The following is a 19,909-nucleotide window of genomic DNA, read 5'->3' as shown; positions in this document are numbered from 1 at the left end:
ATGAAATATTATTCAGCCATTAAATAAAGAACTGTTACTGGTAGCAATGTGGAAAAAATTCATAACATCATCTTAAGTAAAATAGCTGAGCACAGAAAGACAAATTCCCCATGTTCTCAGTCATTGTGAGGCTGAAAATGTGGATCACATAGAAATAGAGAGAACAGAAGCTTACTAGATGTCAGGAAGGGAGGTGGGGGGACGACTGAGAGAAGGTAGATGAAAAGGTAAAGGGAGAGAAGTAGCTCTAAGAGTCTATGGTAAGTATAAACTACAACAGTTAATTTTACAAAATTAATCTTTAACAAGATCAATTGTATACTATAACTAGAACAAAAGAGTTTGATGTGTTCCAACGCATGGATGATAATATTTGAGGTTAAGAAAATGCTAATTAATCTAAATGATCATTACACAGTATATACATGAACCTAATTTTACTTTCATACCCCACAAACATTTAATGGAAATTAAAATGATAATGACTGGTAAAATAAAATCAACATAAACTTTGTCATCATAGCCATTTTGTAGCTCACACTTCAGGAGTGCTAGGGATAGTCACGCTGTTGCACAACTTTATAAGTGTTTTATTTTGCTAAACTGAAAGTTGGTAACTATTAAATATCCACTTCCCATTTCTCCCAAATTCAACCCATTTTTTAAAGTTTTAAATCATTTTAAAGCATAACATTAAGTTGATATAATATTTTTGAAATGTAAAATCATCAATACAATTGAATAGATTGCAATTTATTAAAGTTTAGAAACTGAACTACAGAAGATTCTCAAATTTAGGTATAAAATTAAATTCAATACAAATAACATATAGGTATGGTTTATAGCTAAGTTTCTCATTCTTAACTGAATTACATAAAAGTATAATTTCATCTTCAAAGTACTGAGATGTAGATATTATACATATATACACACACACACACACACACACACACACACACACATACATACATTCTAGAATGGCAATAAAATTTAATGGAAATTTTAATTAAGAATAAATTTTTCTTAGCTGGGCATGGTGGCACAGGCTTGTAATCCCAGCATTTGGGAGGCTGAGACCAGAGGATCGCGGTTCACAAACAGACTCAGCTCCTCGGTGATGCCCTTTGCAACTCAGTGAGACCCTGTTTCAAAATAAAGAATTAAAAATAGGGCTGAGGATATAACTCGAAGGTGGAATGCCCCTGGCTTTCATCCTCCGTACTACAAAAAGAAAAAAAAAAAAGAAGAAATTTCTCAAAAGGCTCTAAGGGGAATGCCAGGAGGTTGAGTAACAATAATAAAAGCAAAAGAGGGAAAAAATAATGCCTAAAACCCAACTAGAGAATGCATACCAGAAAGCAAAAACAGAAGTAGAAAGTAAGAGAAGGGCATTCAGAAAATGGAAAGTATAATGGTTCCATATAAAAACTGTGCACAAAGCAAGGTCTTCATGGAACCTGGAGGAAGGTTCACGATATCCCACCTCAGCCAGGCCAGCAGCATCTGCAAGATCCACAATGGCCTCGCCCTTTGCTGTCCTGCTGGCCCTGGGGCTGCTCAGCTGCAAGGCAACCTGCTCTCTGGCATGGGACCTGACTCACAACTATAACCTGGGCCTGGCTGCTCCTGACACACAAGACCAGTCAGCTCTGACCCTCCTCACACAACTGAGGACAAGGCCCCTGTATTCCTGCAGGAACTACAGAAAGGACTTTGGATTCCCCCAGCAGCACTTTCACAGCAAGCAGGGGCAGGAGCCTCAAGCCTTGTGTGTCCTGCAGGAGGTGACCCAGCACGTCTTCGACCTCTTCAGCACACAGGAGTCCTCTGCCGCTTGGGAGGAGACCCTCCTGCACCAACTCCTGGCTGACCTGCACCAGCAGCTGAGTGAGCTGGAGGCCTGTGAGATGCAGCAGGTGGGGGTGGCAGAGCCCGCCCTGATGGCTGTGAGGAGCTACTTCCAGAGGATCACTCTCTACCTGAGACGGCACAAGTATGTCCCCTGTGCCTGGGAGGTGGTCAGAGCAGAGGTCATGAGATCCTTGTCTGCATCAGCAAACGTGCAGGGAGGACTGAGGAGCAAGGAGTGAGACCTGGTCCACAGGACAGTGACTGACTGAAGATCTCACTGCATCACACTTCCACAATTCTGCCTTTTCAAAGACTCTACTTTCTTTTGTAATTATCATGTGAATTTCATCAATATAACAGATGTTTTCAGGACTATTAAGGAGTACTGCATTTGATTCTACAGACACTTGTCTCTTACATCCATGCAAATGTCTCTATTTAAGTGTTAATTTATATAACTATTTATAAATTTTAAATTATTTTTATAAGTATATTATACCTTAGGTTGTGGTTTATATAACAGTATATTTACCTTATATTTTATCAATTTATTTTTCTCTGCTCATTAAAATTTTATTATAGTAAGCTTCCTGTGTCTGTTAATTCCTTTTATTTCTTTTAATGTTTTAATTTAACTTCTACTTGATACAGAAAAACAGAAAAATTATGCACATTAATTGAGATCAATATTGTATTCAGCCTATGAATACATGGTGTGATGTAAAGCATGTTGAACATATTCATTTTTTAACAGTTATTTCATTTTATTATTGCAAAAGCCCCCAAATTCCTTCTTCTATTTTTTTGAAATGTACAGTACAGCTGGGTGTGGCAGCACACACACGAAATCCCAGGACTTGGGAAGCTGACACAACAGGTACAAAGTCAGCCTCAGCAACTTAGCGAAGTTTTGTTTCCAAATTAAAAATTCAAAAATAGGGCTGAGGATGTAGTTCGGAGGTAGAATGCTCCTGGTTCAATCCTCAGCCCCCCCAAAATGTCCAGTTGTCCTGTCAATTATTGTCATGTAGAATTATGATAATGTGCACAGCACACCAGAAATTTTTGTTTCCACACAATTGTCCCTTAGGTCACATTGATACACTTGTTTTCATCCCTCCTTCTCTTTGATGGAGGACATGAACGAAGCCTGAGGAACGAAAGGTTCCGAGAGAGTTAAGGTGGTTTGGCGAAAGGCCAAACTATCCGAGACTCTGGGTGACTCCTGGTCTTTCCGGAATTTCATGACCCTGGACCACCGGTGAGAATGGGAGTTGGCCACAATCACACTTTTAATCATCTTTAACCAGGTCTCTTTGTTCCCCCTTGCTCTTGTAATTTCCCTTTAATAATTGTATTTTGTAAGCACATGACGTATGTTCTATATCAATCACTCTGTATTGTACGTTGATGTTTTCTTTCTCATGAAGTCATGATTTTAGCATATCTGAAAAAGGGTATAAAAACTTAGTCCTAGAGAATAAAGTTGTCAGTTGCCCATCAGGCAATTGTCCGTGTTTTCTTTTCAGGGAAGCTGCTCATCAGGCAGCTGTTTGCGTGTCCATTTCAGGTCTCTCCCTCCCAAGTCCCAGAGACGAATCTCCACCCTCTTTTTATTCTCCTTAGTTTCTGCTAACCCCTTTCATCCCAACTTCTATGAAATAAAGTATTTTGGGTTAGGTTGCACCTATGAATAAGATCATGCAGTATTCCTTTTTTTCTGACTCATTTTCATTCAACGTAATGACATGTTGATGCAAATGTCAGATTCTCAATTTTTGGCTGCATAGTATTCCATTGTGTATTGCACCACATTTTCTTGGTACCTTTCTCAGCTGATGAACACTCAGGCTGTTTCCCTGTCTTGACTATCATGCATAGAGCAGCAATGAGCATGGGAAGGCAGATGTCTCTTAGACATGCTAATTTCATGCCCTTTAGAAATAGACCCCATATTGGTTTTGCTAGATCATATCATAGCTCTATTTTAATTTTTTCTGAAGTTTCTATATAGTTTTTAATAATGTCTGTACTAACTTACATTCCTACCAATAATGTGGAAGGATCTCTTTTCTCCACTGTTTCTCCCAAACTTGCTATTTTTAGCATTTCTACTAATAACCAAGTGTTTTGCTAAAGGTAATCAGTAGAAACCATTCTGAAATAGGATGCAGGATGGATCAGATAAGAGAATATTGTGACACTATATATGTCCCTATCTAAGGTATGGAAAAGTCCTTCAGAAAATCTCAGGCTGAGACTCACACCTCATCCAGAATACCAGCTTTTCCAAGACCTCCACTTCTAATGGTTCAAGTGCTGACCTTGAACTGCCTCTGAGTTATACACTGGTCCACAGGAAGGAATGCTTCTGAGCCAAATAAAGAGAACCTCTCCTTCCTTGTGTCTGAAGCACAGAAGTGACTCCAGGTTCTCCCAGGATGGCACATAGCACCCAGTACCTGAAGGCCCAGGCTGGTCTGACCTGCATGGGATGCTGCAGCAGATCTCCATCCTCTTCCTCTGAAGCCTGAAGGCCATCCTACTGCTTTAACTCCACACTGAACTCCTCAGCATCTGGAGGACATCATATCTGCTTGGTGCAGAGAGCAGACATGAGAATTCTCAGGAAGACAGGACTTCACTGAACAGGTGAACAGGTCTTCCAAAGGAATCCACCTGCATCTGAAGGAGAAGAAATAGAGACTTGCCTGGGAAATTGTTGGAGTGGAAATCATGAGATCATTCTGTTCATCATCAAATTTGCAAAGAGATGAAGAAGTAAGGATGGAGAGCAGGAAATGACTCTCTTTAACTCCTACAAAAGTCACACACTCTCCGGGTGTGGTGGTGCATGCTTGTAATCCCCACGCTTGGGAGGCAGAGACAGGAGGATCGTGCAGGTTCCAAGCCAGCCGCGCACGCTGGTTTAGGAGACCCTGTTTCCAAATAAAAATGTAAAAATAGGTCTGGGAGTATAGCCCGGAGGTAGAAGGACTTCCAGGAACCCCAGTACCACCAAAAATAAAAAAATAAAAAATAAAAAAACTAGGAACTGTCAGAGGTTATTTAAAAGGAAGACTCCAAGCCAGGTGTGGTGACACACTCTTGTAATCCCAGAATTCAGAAGGCTGAGACCTGGAGGATCTCGGTTCGCGGACATCCTCAGCTTAGTCAGGCCCTCTGCAACTCAGCGAGACTCGGTTTCAAAATAAAGAATAAAAAACAGGCAAGGGGTGTAGCTTGGAGGTCAAAATGCCCCTGGGTTCCATCCCCAGGCCCGCAATAAATAAATAAATAAATAAATAAATAAATAAATAAATAAATAAATGAATAAATAAATAAATAAAAATAAATAAAGAAATAAATAAAAAGAAGACTCCAGGAAAAAACAACAAAGAAACGGGGGCAGGAATGCAAGGATTCAGTGGAAATGTTAGGCTCTGAAACCTACAGCCACAGCAATAGTAAACACAGACCAACTCCTACCAAGATGGACACAAAACCTCACACTAGAGCCTGATTTCCTTCAGCTTCTTTTACGCAGCACATCACGTATGGCTTTAAACAGAAGCCTACAATAATATTACATGGGGGAAACATATTTAAAAAGACAGTAAGCATCAAAACTAGAGTTGGCAATGGCAGAGAATTTTGAATAATGAGATCAAGAATTTATGCTGGGTGTGGTGGCGCAAGCTTTGGAGGTGGAGACAGGAGAATCATGCTGGTTCAAAACCAGCCTTGCTGGGCTTAAGAGACCTTGTTTCCAAATAAAAATATAATATAGGTCTGGGAGTGTAGCCTGGAGGTAGAAGTGTTTCCAGGAACCCCAGTACCACCAAAAAAAAAAAAAAAAAAAGAATTTAAGATAACTGACTACAAGCTAAGGGCTCTAATAAATTCCTATTCATACATCTACCTTGTGAATGTCATATTGTATATTTCATTTAAATAGAACTCTTCACATATCATGTTCACATTTATAACATCTTTGTATAGGGATCAGTATTTAAAAACTGAAGTAGAACACTCATATATATGTGTATATTTACATATATATATATATATGTGTGTGTATTTGTGTGAATAATACATAAAATAGTGTAAAATATACAGTAGTGATACACTATTCATAATATATACATATGTGTGCATGTGTTAGACACACATATTTCATTGGTGGATGCTGACACCTACCACTTCCTCTTTCTCTTTACTTTCCTGGACGCCATTCTCCTACCCCATTCACAGTAGCCTCCTCCCGCCCCAGTGTAGAAATCCCCAGCTGCTCTCCTCACTCACAGCCCAGTAACCTCCCAGCTCACCCACAGCTGCTTCCTGTTCCATCCTGGTTTCTGGCTGTCAGTTTTTTCTGAGCTGTACACAGAAACCAGCTAAAAGCAAAAGACCAGTGAAAGTTCTAGATTTGCTTGAAATCCCCATTTGAGAGGCTTTCCCACCTCCTGGTAAATATTTTCCTTGTTACAGTGATGTAACAATAGCTCTGGGTGGGGGGGAGATAAAAGGAAACAGAAAGCAGAGTTCACTTTCTCTGAGAACTATTACAGGAGAGAGCAGACCACTTTGTGGCCAAGACCACAAAGACAGAATCAAGACTGGAGATCTTCCCTCTGAAGAATTCTGTCTCCTGGCAGAAGTTTTTCTTTAGAGCAAAAATAGGCTGTTATCTAGAAAGAACTGACCTCAATGTTATAGGAGTCCATTTACTTGGTGTGTGTATCTCAGAAAGGGAAAATACTCCCAGATTTGAGCAGGACATGAACTCTTTGGACACTGTACAGCTCTGTGGGGGAGGAAATAGGTCACGATGAGTCCTGCCTGCTCAGTGGCCCAGAGCCTTCACACCCATCACTTCCTCTGTATATTGTGTTACACCAGGATGCAGGGGAGCCTGCACGTCTAAATATGGAACTGCAAGAAAAGTCAGGAAAATTTTGGGTTGCCATTTTACAGATGCACTCCTACTACCTAACATTGCTTGACTTCATAATTAAGAGGATAGGGTTGAAAATTAGTGCAACCACTTTGGAGATCACTATGCATGTTCCTCAGACACTATGAATGGAATGACCGTATGACCTGGCCACACCACTTCATGGTATCTTCTCAAAGGAATTGAAGTTAGAATACTATAATGATACATGCATACTCATGTTTATAACAATGTAGTTTACAATAGCCTAATTATGAATAAAGGAAGGTATCCTTCAACAATAGAATGCACAGGGAAACTGTGGCAAGAAATGGAATTTCATATACGTGTACAATTTGCATACGCACATGGAATTTTACACTGAAAGGAATTTTACTCAGTCATAAAGAAACAAATTATGTCATTTGCAGCAAAATGGATGGAACTAGAGAATATTATGCTGTGTGGGATCAGCCAGTCTCAAAAGCCAAGGGTTGTATTTTTCTCTCATATGTAGAAGACAGAGTGAAAATAGAAAACAAAAGGAACTTCAGATTATTTAGGATATTAGTTAAATGATAATAGTTTATACATTTTACTTTAAATATATTATTTAGTACCTTTATAAACTCTGCACTTAATAAAAATGGGGAAGATCACAACTAATGTACAAAACAGAGATAGAGATATGACATATATTGATATAGAGTATAAATGTGCTATAAAATTTAATAGAATCCCCAATGAGAAATATATTTCTAAAAAAATAGTCTCTGATGGGGGAAGCAGAGGAAGGGGAAGCAACAACCAAAACCAAAATTGTTGCAGAAAGTTCTCAAATGACAAGTAGAGAATGCATAAAGGAAAGCAGAAACAGAAGTAGAAAGTAAGGGGAGGGCATTCAGAAAATGGAAAGTATAATGGTTCCCATATAAAAACTGTGCACAAAGCAAGGTCCTCATGGAACCTGGAGAAAAGGTTCACGATCACCCACCTCAGCCAGGCCAGCAGCATCTGCAAGATCCACAATGGCCTCGCCCTTTGCTGCCTGCTGGCCCTGGGGCTGCTCAGCTGCAAGGCCACCTGCTCTCTGGCATGGGACCTGACTCACAACTATAACCTGGGCCTGGCTGCTCCTGACACACAAGACCAGTCAGCTCTGACCCTCCTCACACAACTGAGGACAAGGCTCCTGTACTCCTGCAGGAACTACAGAAAGGACTTTGGCTTCCCCCAGCAGCACTTTCACAGCAAGCAGGTGCAGGAGCCTCAAGCCTTGTGTGTCCTGCAGGAGGTGACCCAGCAGGTCTTCGACCTCTTCAGCACACAGGAGTCCTCTGCTGCTTGGGAGGAGACCCTCCTGCACCAACTCCTGGCTGACCTGCACCAGCAGCTGAGTGAGCTGGAGGCCTGTGAGATGCAGCAGGTGGGGGTGGCAGAGCCTACCCTGATGGCTGTGAGGAGCTACTTCCAGAGGATCACTCTCTACCTGAGATGGCACAATATGTCCCCTGTGCCTGGGAGGGGTCAGAGCAGAGGTCATGAGATCCTTGTCTGCATCAGCAAACTTGCAGGGAGGACTGAGGAGCAAGGAGTGAGACCTGGTCCACAGGACAGTGACTCTCACTGAAGATCTCACTGCATCACACTTCCACAATTCTGCCTTTTCAATGACACATATTTCTGTTAAAATCATGACACAAAAATCTATCAATTTGCCAAATGTTTTGGAGAATATTAAGTTACAAGTTACTCCTTATATGTTATAATTAAGATAACTGTCTATTTAAATATTTATTGTACTATTTATAAGATATAAATTATTTTATTTATATAATCTTATGTGTACCTTTATAATATATCTGATATATCATAATATACTGTTCGCAGAAGTACATTTTGTTTTATTCATTAAAATCTAACTGTAAAAAGTGTCTTATATGTTTATTTTTTTAAAAAAGACTCATGCCTGATTATTGCCAAGACCGCCTGCCGCCTCGGCATCTATGTGTTGAGACCCCACTCCACATAGTTAATCGGCAACAAGCCCCGAGAAGGAGGTGTCGTCTCTGGCCAAAGTACCCCCCCCCCTTTTAGATACCCTTCATGACTATTATTTTCTTGGTAATGATTCCTTTTAACTCTCTACACGAATTGCTCCAGTGATGTGAGATCAGGACTATGAAATTGAGTCCGTGGAAATAAATTCTCTAATAATTTGTCTAAACGTCCTTGGCTTTGCTCAAAAATAATGAAAAACTGGCCAGAACTCAGACGCTGTGATAGCATTCCAGCTGCAGCAATCACAAATGGCCTCCGACCCTCATTTCTATCACTAATTTAGGTTAAGCCATTAACTCCGGTAAAGTAGCTCAGTTCAAAGTAATTGTTTACCCTTGAAATCCTGCCTAGAGACAGAGAAGATAAAAACCTTGTGTGTGATCTTAAAGCAATTTAGTTGATAAACAACTTAGCTGCCCAAATACAATAGACCCAAGGAAAAAGATTGTTGACTTTTACCTCAGTGTGAGCATTCCTGGAGATAGGGAGACTGGCCGCATGGTTAGAAATAAAATATGACAAAATAAAGGACAGACGTTCTAAATATATATGTATGAAGGAAAGGAAATACTGTAAGAGTAAGAAAAGCATTTTTGCATGAAGAAGAGCTTATCATAAGAAAGTCCCAACTGGGAAAGAAAGGAATTAGAAAGTTAGAAGCAGGCTGCAGAGAGTTTGTGACAGGATAGTGGATTATTAAAAATGAGTAGGCTTTTTTTTTTTTTTTTTTTTGGTGGTACTGGGGTTCCTGGAAGCCCTTCTACCTCCGGGCTACACTCCCAGACCTATTTTTTATATTTTTGAAACAGGGTCTCTTACGCCAGCGCGGCTGGCTTCGAACCTGCGCGATCCTCCTGTCTCCGCCTCCCAAGCGTGGGGACTACAAGCGTGCGCCACCACGCCCGGCTTCAAAAATGAGTAGGCTTTTAATAGGCTTGTTGTCTAAAGAAGAGTGCTCAGCAGTTAAGGAAATACATCTGACAATTAGAACTAAGAACCTTGTGGTGTTGTTTGTGGTATTTTGTCTGCCAAACTGTATTGTGAGTATGCTTAAGCTTTCAGATTTAGAAGATAAGATGCCAACACCTGAAGAAACTCCATCACATCCACCTGAATCACCACATTTCCCCACACTTGCTATATGAACTGAGCCCAAAAGATGGAAAGTTCCAGGAAAAGTTAAAGAAGATTCCCCGAGAAGCTCCCAAGCCTTGACTATGCCAGTTTATTCTGGGAGGTTGCCACCTGGAACTGCTTATCTGCGAGACCTTGGAGAGGATCAGGAATTAATCTTTCGAAGGCCAACAGCCAGCTGAAAGACACCCACCCCCTTTTTCTCTTATTATTAACTTTACTGGTGAAGGGTATAAATTTCTTGGGGTTTTTGTAATAAAGTGTCATTGGCTCAAAAAGCCTTTGTCCACCTCAGGTTCTTTCCAAAGCGTCGTCATTTAGGGACCTAAAGAAAATTCAGTCCCTAAAGGGAAAGAATCGCTGCAGACAAGAGGCTGCAGAACTTCACTCTAATCCTTCCCCATCTTTCTGAGGCTCCCGGCCGCGAGTGAACTCGCGCCCCAACAGGACTGAGCCCGTCAGCAACAGATTATGCAACTTCATAAAAAAAGAATGGTAGAATTTATGGATTGTTTAATGTTAGATTTAACTTATAAGTAAGTTTACTCAATCTAAGCCAGGTTGTACATTGTCTGAGTCTACTAACATGAGCAAGACAAATCTAGTTTCTGTCTTGTGTTTTTTATTTCTATAGGAAATAAACTATGATCATACTTAATATCAGTTATGTTCAGTGCCATAAAAAAGAAGAAAACAATGGCATTCTCCCTGCAGAATGTAGAATGTAGCACGACAGATCCTAAATGTGAAAGTAGAGATTTCTTCTGTAAGTTGATGGATCCCTATCTTTATGCAAATGTCCATTGCCAGTTGGATGTATGAGTTTGTAATGTCAAAGAAATTTAATACCCAAAGGTTCATATCTGGCAACTAAAAGACCAGCAATAAAGGTGTTAATGTAGTTGGGAGTATGGAAGAAGGAAACAACTTCAATCTGATCCTAAAGACCTTCTACTTTTAAAGAAAGGGAAGAGAAGAGCCATAAATGGAACAGAGGTGGAAGAGCCTCATATGATAACAACTAAAATGAATTATGATTAAAGTGTGTTTAAGAAAATAAACTTTCTTAATCTGGGTATGATGGTGCAGACTTGCAATTCTAGTGCTTGAGAGGATGAAACTAGAGATCATAGTTTGAAGGCAGCCCCCCAAACTTAGTGAAAGCCGGTTTTAAATTAAAAAATAAAAATAAAAAGGTCTGAATGTATAGATGGGAAGTAGAATGCCCCTGGGTTCACTTCCCAATACCAATACAAACTTTCTTTGAAGAGGAATTTACTGAATTTATGGAAGATGTAGATCAAAACTTGCTACTACATTAGAAAAGTGCACAGCAGTGGTGATCTTAGTGACAGGAGAGTGAGTAGAATTAATCAGTAGAAACCATATCACCATATGCCAAAAGATGAAAAAGAGCTATAAGGTAGGGATCACAAATACAGAAAGTATTTCTGAGAGGTTACTTTCTTGTGTGGAGAGAGGCAGGATGGGATCTGAAGAAGAATGTGATATTTTTTCTCTCTACAGGTTTTATTTTTTAAATATATTTTTGGCCAGATAGCTTTCATGGATTTGATATTTTGGTCAATGTTACAAATATGTTTAATTTTTATTTACTTCAAATGCTAATGTGTTTAAGGACTATGAATATTTCTTCTACTTTGATTATGATGAATGTGAGAGTGCTACTCTGTGGATTGAAACCATTACTACGGTGGAAAAATACTAGGACCTGGTGCCCTTAGGAGAGCTGGACCCCAGGACCTGTGACTACAGAGGGCACTGGGGAGGAGGAGGGCGAGCAAGGGAAGAGAAGATCTCCATGGCCTCCTTGCTGCCTAAGGATTCGGTGTCTTTAACGCCCTCCTGTTCAGACTTGAGTTTGTTTTCCTTTCACTTCAGTGACCTCAAAAGCAATGGCAGCTTTCCAGGAATGTGGACTGGACACAGAGAATCGTGGAGTATTGAAATAATGTTTCTGGCCCTTTTTGTTTCCCTTGTTATTTTACTGCTTTACTTCTAACGTCAAGATAAAGCAAAGTAATTTAGAATAAGCAAGACAACCATTTCCTCAGAAAAACATTAAATAAAAAGGAATGTATAAGACTTCAAGTTCTTAAAGGACAGTTTTTTTAGAAATACTGTCTGTTTTTTTTTAACATCATATGCTTGATTTTGGTGCTTCATATGTTTTCTGTGTGAGAGAAAAAGATGAACTGAGATGCTTAATTGCAAAGACTTCATCCTAGGAAGAGGTGGAAGTGTAGATAAGAGAGAAGTTAGTGACTCTCAAGTGGAGAAAGAAAGAGATGAGATCTGGAAAAGCATTTACATTATTTTTCTCTTACAATAATTTCTCATTTTAATTTGTTTTGGAAACAAATTAATGCAATGGATATACTGGGAATCATATTAGTATTCTTAAAATATTTTATAGATGAACATAATTCATCTATGTTAATTAACATTCTTTTGAGAACCACTAAGCCACTTGATAGTGTTAATTTTTTAGTCAGAAATAGCTATCTAATTTAATCCTTCAAACATCTCATTGTTACTCATGATATGATTCCTGGAATTACTGGTTTAGTTATTTAATTTATGTCATTGTCACACAGGTTTACTATTGCTGCTTCATAACACATTTTGCTTTGTGAACCCTCAAATATGATAGGAATTCTTTTGTATTACTACTTGTAATTTTTCTGATTTATAAATATTTAAATCTCATAATAATATTAAATCTCATATAGTAACAAAATTACCATAATCACAAGATTGACATACTTTTAAAATGAAAGTAAGACACTGGATCAGTAAATTTATTACTCAATACCATAAAAATGTGTTGAAGAGAGGTGAAAATACACCATGAACTAGGGGAGTCTAGACTGGGAGAGGGACTTTTGTATAATTTCAGGCTAAAAAATATTTAGCAATTATAACAAAAATATAAAATACAAAATTATGAATTCAGTCATAAATCAGAATAAAGAACTGTACCTTGAAATTCCATTCTGCTAGACTGTATATATGATGTTGAGCAACACACTGAAACTCTTCAAGCCAATTGTCTTATAAATAAAATCGTGCCGAGCATGGTGGCAAATGGCTGTTATTCTAGTACTTGGGAGGCTGAACAGGAAGATTGTGGGTTCAATACCAGCCTCAGCAACTTAATAGATATCCTTTTTCAAAATGAAAAATAAAGTAGGGCTGGCAGTGTCATTCAAAGGTACAACAAGCCTTGATTTTAAAATAATTAGCTTAATTAATTAATATAAGTAAATAACATGGTAGAGTTGCAAATATTTAAAAAGCAAGTATTTGAAAACATTTAGGATAATTATTGTCTATTGATTAATGATTTAAAATATGGAAATGTTTTCCATTTTTACCACTGCCTAGGAGAATATTGTCTTTCTATAAAATCATACACATGTGCCCAGCCTTTCAGTAACTGAATGACCAAGAAACTAGCCCAATAATCCAGAACTCTGACATAAATTTTAGAAGGACAAAAAAATTTTTCATTCAATATAAACAAATGTTCTACTGTTATTAACTCAGAAAACAGTGACTTGTATAAGTAGAAAGAGTTATCAAGATGAAAAGGCAAAAAAAAAAAAAACCCCACAAAAAACCACAGTGCTTAGTCTCTCTCACTCAGGCTCCTGGCCTGTTCCCACTCTGGCCCTCAGCATTCCAGGGCACACTCCTCTAGCACCAGAGTCTCCTTCCTCTCTCAGCTGGAATTCCCATGGCACCATGTCATTCTCCCCCTTCCCCTCCTGCCCATTCATGCAGAGCCGCTTTCTTTTGTGTTCTGCAGAGTTCAGCTTAATGGTTTCCTGAAGAGGAGAAGGCCACTAGTAGAAAGCAGAAGTTAAATAAACTGTGTAGGTTTCACAGAAACACCTGCCAGAGAGCTCTCCTGACCTTCCATTGCATGTGATGTCATCGTAGCTGCGAGGAAGCAGGCAGAAAGCAGGACGCAGTGTGTGCAGGCCCTGGAAAACTCTTTCAGGGACAATTCTCCCTAGTGGTCAAGCATGACAAGTGCAGAGATGAAGAAGACTGGGAGGCACCTATCTGATCCCCATGAATACTATGTCTCATTTTCGTTCTAGCTTCTGAATAGGAGAAAAAACATTCAACTTTTCACTTTTTTGGGAATGACTAATCTCATTTAGCATAATGTTATCCAGTTCCATCCATTTCCCTGCAAATAACATAATTTTATTCTCATTTATGGCTGAGTAGGATTCCATTGTGTATTTATCTCATAGTTTTGTAATCTATCCATTTCTTGATGGATATCTCAGCTGGTCCTATAGTTTGGCAATTGTTAATTGTGCAAATACAAACATAGATATGCATGCTTTGCTAGAGTAGTTTGGTTTTGATTCTTTCGGGTAGATACCCAGGAGTGGTATAGCTGGATCATATGGTAAGTTCATTCCCATTCTTCTGAGGATCCTTCACACTTTTTCCAAAGTAGCTGCACTAATTTTCAGTCCCATCGACAGTGTATGAAATAGTCAATTTAAGATGGCTTACAGACTCAGGAATTAGACAAAAGACAGTTACTTGGAGAGGGTATAGGACCAACATACTAACATAAAGACATGGGTAAAATCTTCTTCAACAAAACACCAAAAGCACAAAAAATTAAAATGAAGATTTATATATGGGATTGCATTAAACTGAAGAGCTTCTGTACAGCAAAGAAAACTATCAAGAACCTCAAGAGAGAGCTGACAGAATGGAAGATCTTTGCCAGATACTCTTTTGATAGAGGATTAGCATCTAGAATATACAGAGAACTCAAGAAACTCACCACCAAAAGTAGCAAATTATCCAATAAAAAATGGGCAAGTAAGCCGGGAGTGGTGGCGCGCTTGTAATCCCAGCATTTGGGAGGCTGAGACCAGAGGATCGCAGTTCGCGGATAGCCTCAGCTACTTCATGAGGCCCTCCGCAACTTAGTGAGACCCTGTTTCAAAATAAAGAATAAAAAATAGGGCAGGGGGTGTAGCTCAGAGGTCGAATGACCCTGAGTTCCATCCCCAGACCTGCAAAAAAAAGGGAGGGGGCAAGTAAATAAAATAGACACTTCATAAAAAAGAAATACAAATATCTAATAAATGTATGAAAAAATGTCCAATATCATTAGCAATTAGAGAAATACAAATCAAAATTACGCTGGGGTTTCACATAACCCCAATTAGAATGTCTTCTAATTTATATTAGGTTTTTTTCTTTCTTTTTTATATCTGGCTCCCAAATATGATAAAAAAAAACATATGGCATTTGTCTTTCTGAATCTGGCTGATTTCACATGGGCATAATGTTCTCAATTCCACCTATTTCTTTAGGATTAACATTATGTTCTTTATGTCTGAGTAAAACTCCACTGTATGTATACATATCACATTTTTATCCATTCTTCTTTAGGTTGGTTCCATTACTTGGCTGTTATAGATTTTGCTGCTATTAACATGGATGTGCATGGATCACTATAGTATTTTGACTTTAATTCTTCAGAAAAGATACTGAAGAATGAACCTGGCATGATAGCACAAGCCTGTAATCCCTGTAATCCCAGTCTTTGTATGCTGAGCCATGAGAATCATAGGATGTTGGCCAGCCTCAGAAACTTAGCCAGACCCTGTTTCAAAACAAAATATAAATAAATAAAGGAATAGGGGTGTAATTCAGAGATAGAATGCCCTTGTGCTTTATTTCCAGTAACACACACACACACACATATAGAAAAACAAAAAGAAAAAGAAAGATACTGAGGAATGGTACATGGTGATTTCATTTCTAGTCTTTAGAGTAACCACCATACTCTTCTCCATAGTTTTACTAATTTACAATCCCATCAACACTGTGTAAGTGTTCTTTTCCCTCCATATCTTCACCAGCATTTACTATGATAATTCTCATCCTAACTGGGGTAACAGATCATTTCAGTGTTGTTCTGATTTGCATTTCCCTGATTGAAGTATGTGGAGAACTTTTCCATATATTCTTGCCCCATTTGTATTTCTTAAAAAATTATTTTATAACAAGCATAATGAATAGTGTATATAGAGAGACATGAGAATAGTGAACCCTCTCACACCTCATTTAGTAGATCATTGCAAAAACATTATGTAAACATTGGAATTCTGGAGAAGAATGAACAATAGTCACCCTTCCTATTATATAAGTCAGATAAGTCTGCCTTATAGATATGGCCAAGAAATGGCAGCTTGTACAAGTGCCTGGGTGAAAAGTCAGTCTCTGAACCTGAAGTGAGATATTGGAAAGTCTTCCCTCGCTGGCTCTGGTGCTTGGCCCATTTCCCAGTTTCCTCCCTATTCTTCTAGGTCAAACTCTCATCAGGAAGTCACGATAATCATATTCCTCGGCCTCTGGAGACCCCACTGCGCCATCCTCCTCCACTCCTCCTCAACCTGCCCTGCCCATGCACACAGATACTTTCCACTGTGGTTTCTGGCCATAGATTTCCCTCTGAAAATACAAAGCCACCGATGAATAGCAAAAGTTGAGAGTTCTTGGTGTGTCAGTAACTTCCATGTAAGTGACTCTTTCATATCTCTATTATGAATAATTTTGGAAAGAGGGGATGTCCCTGTATAATGAGGTAACATCCACTGCAACTAAAAGTTTTCTCTGGGCTATTACAAGATTTACAGATTGGAGAGCCACCTACTGGCCAGGATGGATGAAGAAAGGGGCAAGTGTGGAGAACTGGCCTCTCTTTTGGCTAATGTTTCCTTCCACTGACCCTTTTGGTTAATTGATAGGTTGGCTGGCTGGTTTTCTCAGAGCTAAACAAGCAGGGGCCTTAAAAAGATCTGTCCTCAGTACTGAGATGAACCCTTTTCTTTGGTGTTTGCATCTCAAGGAAAGAAAATACTCCCAGCCTCAGGAAAGTCATGGGTGTTCTTTGGACAGTGGACAGCTGCATGGGGAGGGAAAGAGACAGGATGTTTCCTGCTCCTGCCTGCTCAGAGGCCCAGAGCCCCCGGACCATCACTCCTCCAGCCATAAAATAGAGAAATTTGCTATGGCAGCAACATGGAGAGAATGGAGGACATCATCTTAAGAGAAGCAAACTAGACACAGAAGGACAAACTGTTTATGTTCTCACTCATTTTGAGTCAGGAAGTGTGGGTCACAGACCAGAGATTAGACATCACTTGTATCCAGGAAGGGAAGGTGGAGGGAGGAAAAGAAAGGGTGGATGCAAAGAGAAGGAAAGGAACTAGCTCTAAGATTTTATAGCTCAGTAGGGTAATGATAATCTACAACAGTTAATTTTACAATATTAATTTTTTTGTGGTATGCGGGATGGAACTCAGGGGCTTTCTGCCTCCGAGCTATACTCCCAGACCTATTTTATATTTTTATTTGGAAACATAGTCTCACTAAGGTGCTGAGAGCCTCTCTAAGTAGCTAAGGCTGGCTTAAAACCTGTGCAATTTTCTGTCTCATTCTCCAAAGTACTGGGATTAAAGCATGTGCCACCATGCCTAGCCTTTTACAAAATTTATTTTAATAAGAGTAATTGTAAACTGTAAATAGAGAAGAAGAGTTTGAACTCTTCTAAGACATAGCTGATAGTATTTCAGGATATAGAAATGGTAATTACTCTAAAGGATCATTACAGATTGTATACATGTATCTCATTATAATACCATACCACACAAGTAACAACATTACAAGTAAATTTTAAAAATGAAAATAACTGATAAAATACACTGATAAAATAAAATACACAAAACACAAATTTATTATCCTAACCATTTTGAGGTACATGGATCAATAGTGCTAAGTATAGTCAGACTATTGTACAACTTATTTTCAGAACTTTTTCATTTTGTAAAACTGAAAGTCAATACCTATTAAACATCCAATTCCCACTCCTCTCAAATTAACACTTTTTAAAACATTTTGAGTCATTTTAGCATATCTTTAAGTTGATCTTATTATCATATATTTTGAAATGTTAAATATTAAACATAATTGGATATATTGCAATTTATAAATGTTTATAAAGTGAATGTCAGGTCACTCTCAAATTTAGATATAAAATTAAGTTATATGCCAAAATGTGTGTGTATGTATATGTACTTTTTTTGCAATGTTGGGGATGGATCCCAAGAACATTCTACCTCTGAGCTACACTCCCAGCCCTATTTTTTATTCTTTTTTTTGAAACAGGGTCTTACTAAGTTGCAGAGGGCCTCATTAAGTAGCTCAGGCTGGCCATGAACCTGGATCCATGAGAGAGGATCTTCCTGTCTCAGTCTCCCAAGTATATATATTTTAGGTAAAATGTTCTCATTCTTGTTTTTAAATTTTTTTATTGGTACATTGTAGTCATGCATCTTAATGGAGAACAGGAGAGTAGAGCAATATATATAAACATCACTTATTTAGCCCTTCCCTAATTCCCACCCATTCCCTTCCCCCTCCCTCCTTTTCATGTTTGTCTTGGTGATTGACTTTGATACACTTGTGATTGTACATCATGTAAATTAGGGAATTTCCCTCTTCCCCCTCCCATCAATCCCAGTTAGGTCACTGTTTTTGCTCATCTATGGTTTCTCCTCCTTCGTATAGAGTTCCTCCTATGATCCTTTTTCTCCTTAGCTTCCACATATTAGGGAGAGCATCTGATTTCTTACTTTTTGTGACTGACTAATCTCACTTAGCATAATGTTCTCCGGTTCCATCCATTTCCCTATAAATGACATAACTTTGTTCTTCTTTATGGCTGAATAAAATTCCATTGTGTACATATCCCATAGTTTTGTAATCCATTCATCTGTTGATGGACATCTTGGCTGGTACCATAGTTTGGCAATTGTGAATTGAACAGCAATGAACATAGATATGCATGTATTATTTTGGTACTTTGCTTTCTGTTCTTTGGGGTAGTTACCCAGAAATGGTATTGCTGGATAATCTGGTTTTTGCCAGCTATTCCTCTGATAGAGGACTACTATCTAGAATATACAGAAAACTCCAGAAACTCAGCACTAAGAAAACAAATAACCCAATCAAAAAATGGGGAAGTGAACTAAATAGACACTTTACAAAAGAAGAAATTCAAACTATGGAACCAGCCAAAATGTCCATCAACAGAAGAATGGATTACAAAACTGTGGGATATGTACACAATGGAATTTTACTCAGCTATAAAAAAAATACAATTGCGGAACTTTCAGGGAAATGGATGGATCGTGATGACATTATGCTAAGTGAGATTAGTCAGTCACAAAAAGTAAGGAATCAATGCTTTCCCTAATATGAGAAAGCTAGGGTGAATGGGTCATAGAAGGAACTCCAGGTGAAAAAAGAGAGCCTACAGAGGAGCAAATAAGGCAACCTAAGTGTGAGGAAGGGAGATGGGGAGAGGGAAACGCTTTAAAGCGCATGATGTACTTATTCATATCGAAGTCAACCACTAAACCAAGCATGGGAGGGACGGATGAGGAAGGTGTGTGATGAAGACTGGGTGGGGGCTGGCTGGGTGATGTGTGCATTTCTGCCTACACAAGTTTTTTTTTTTTTTTTACCCCATTATGATGTATAAATACAATGCACCAATACAAATTTAAATCTTAAAAAAAGAAATACCAATGAATACATTTCTCAAAAGGCACTCAGGGGAATACAAGAGGAAGAAAAAAAATAAAATTGTTAAGAAGTACTTATCAAAAACTAAGAAGAGAAAACATAAAGAAAAGCAAAAATAAAAGTAGAAAGTAAAGGGAGGCATTCAAAAATGGAAAGTATACTGGTTCCTACTTAAGACACATGCACAAAACAAGGTCTTCATGAAAACTGGAGGAAGGTTCACGATCACCCCCCTCAGCCAGGCCAGCAGCATCCGCAAGATCCACA

The 19,909-nt window shown here is 38.7% G+C and overlaps 2 protein-coding genes across 2 annotated transcripts; both read left to right on the top strand.

Moving 5' to 3' along the window:
• Positions 1–1,517: 1,517 nt before the first annotated feature.
• On the top strand, positions 1,518–2,090 carry LOC308272198 (interferon alpha-2-like; the record flags this gene model as incomplete). Its single annotated transcript, XM_080708964.1, has 1 exon — positions 1,518–2,090. The coding sequence occupies one exon, from the start codon at positions 1,518–1,520 to the stop codon at positions 2,088–2,090; it is 573 nt and encodes a 190-aa protein (XP_080565090.1).
• Positions 2,091–3,220: 1,130 nt separating this feature from the next.
• On the top strand, positions 3,221–8,417 carry LOC308272196 (interferon alpha-4-like; the record flags this gene model as incomplete). The annotated part of the gene is made up of 2 exons (XM_080708963.1): positions 3,221–3,225; positions 7,742–8,417. The coding sequence occupies 2 exons, from the start codon at positions 3,221–3,223 to the stop codon at positions 8,415–8,417; spliced, it is 681 nt and encodes a 226-aa protein (XP_080565089.1).
• Between the last annotated feature and the right edge of the window lie 11,492 nt (positions 8,418–19,909).

Source organism: Muscardinus avellanarius (genome assembly GCF_963383645.1).
Source record: "Muscardinus avellanarius genome assembly, chromosome: 13".
NCBI lineage: Eukaryota > Metazoa > Chordata > Mammalia > Rodentia > Gliridae > Muscardinus > Muscardinus avellanarius.
The sequence above is the reverse complement of the archived record's forward strand: the minus strand, read 5'-3'. Positions and strand labels throughout refer to the sequence as shown.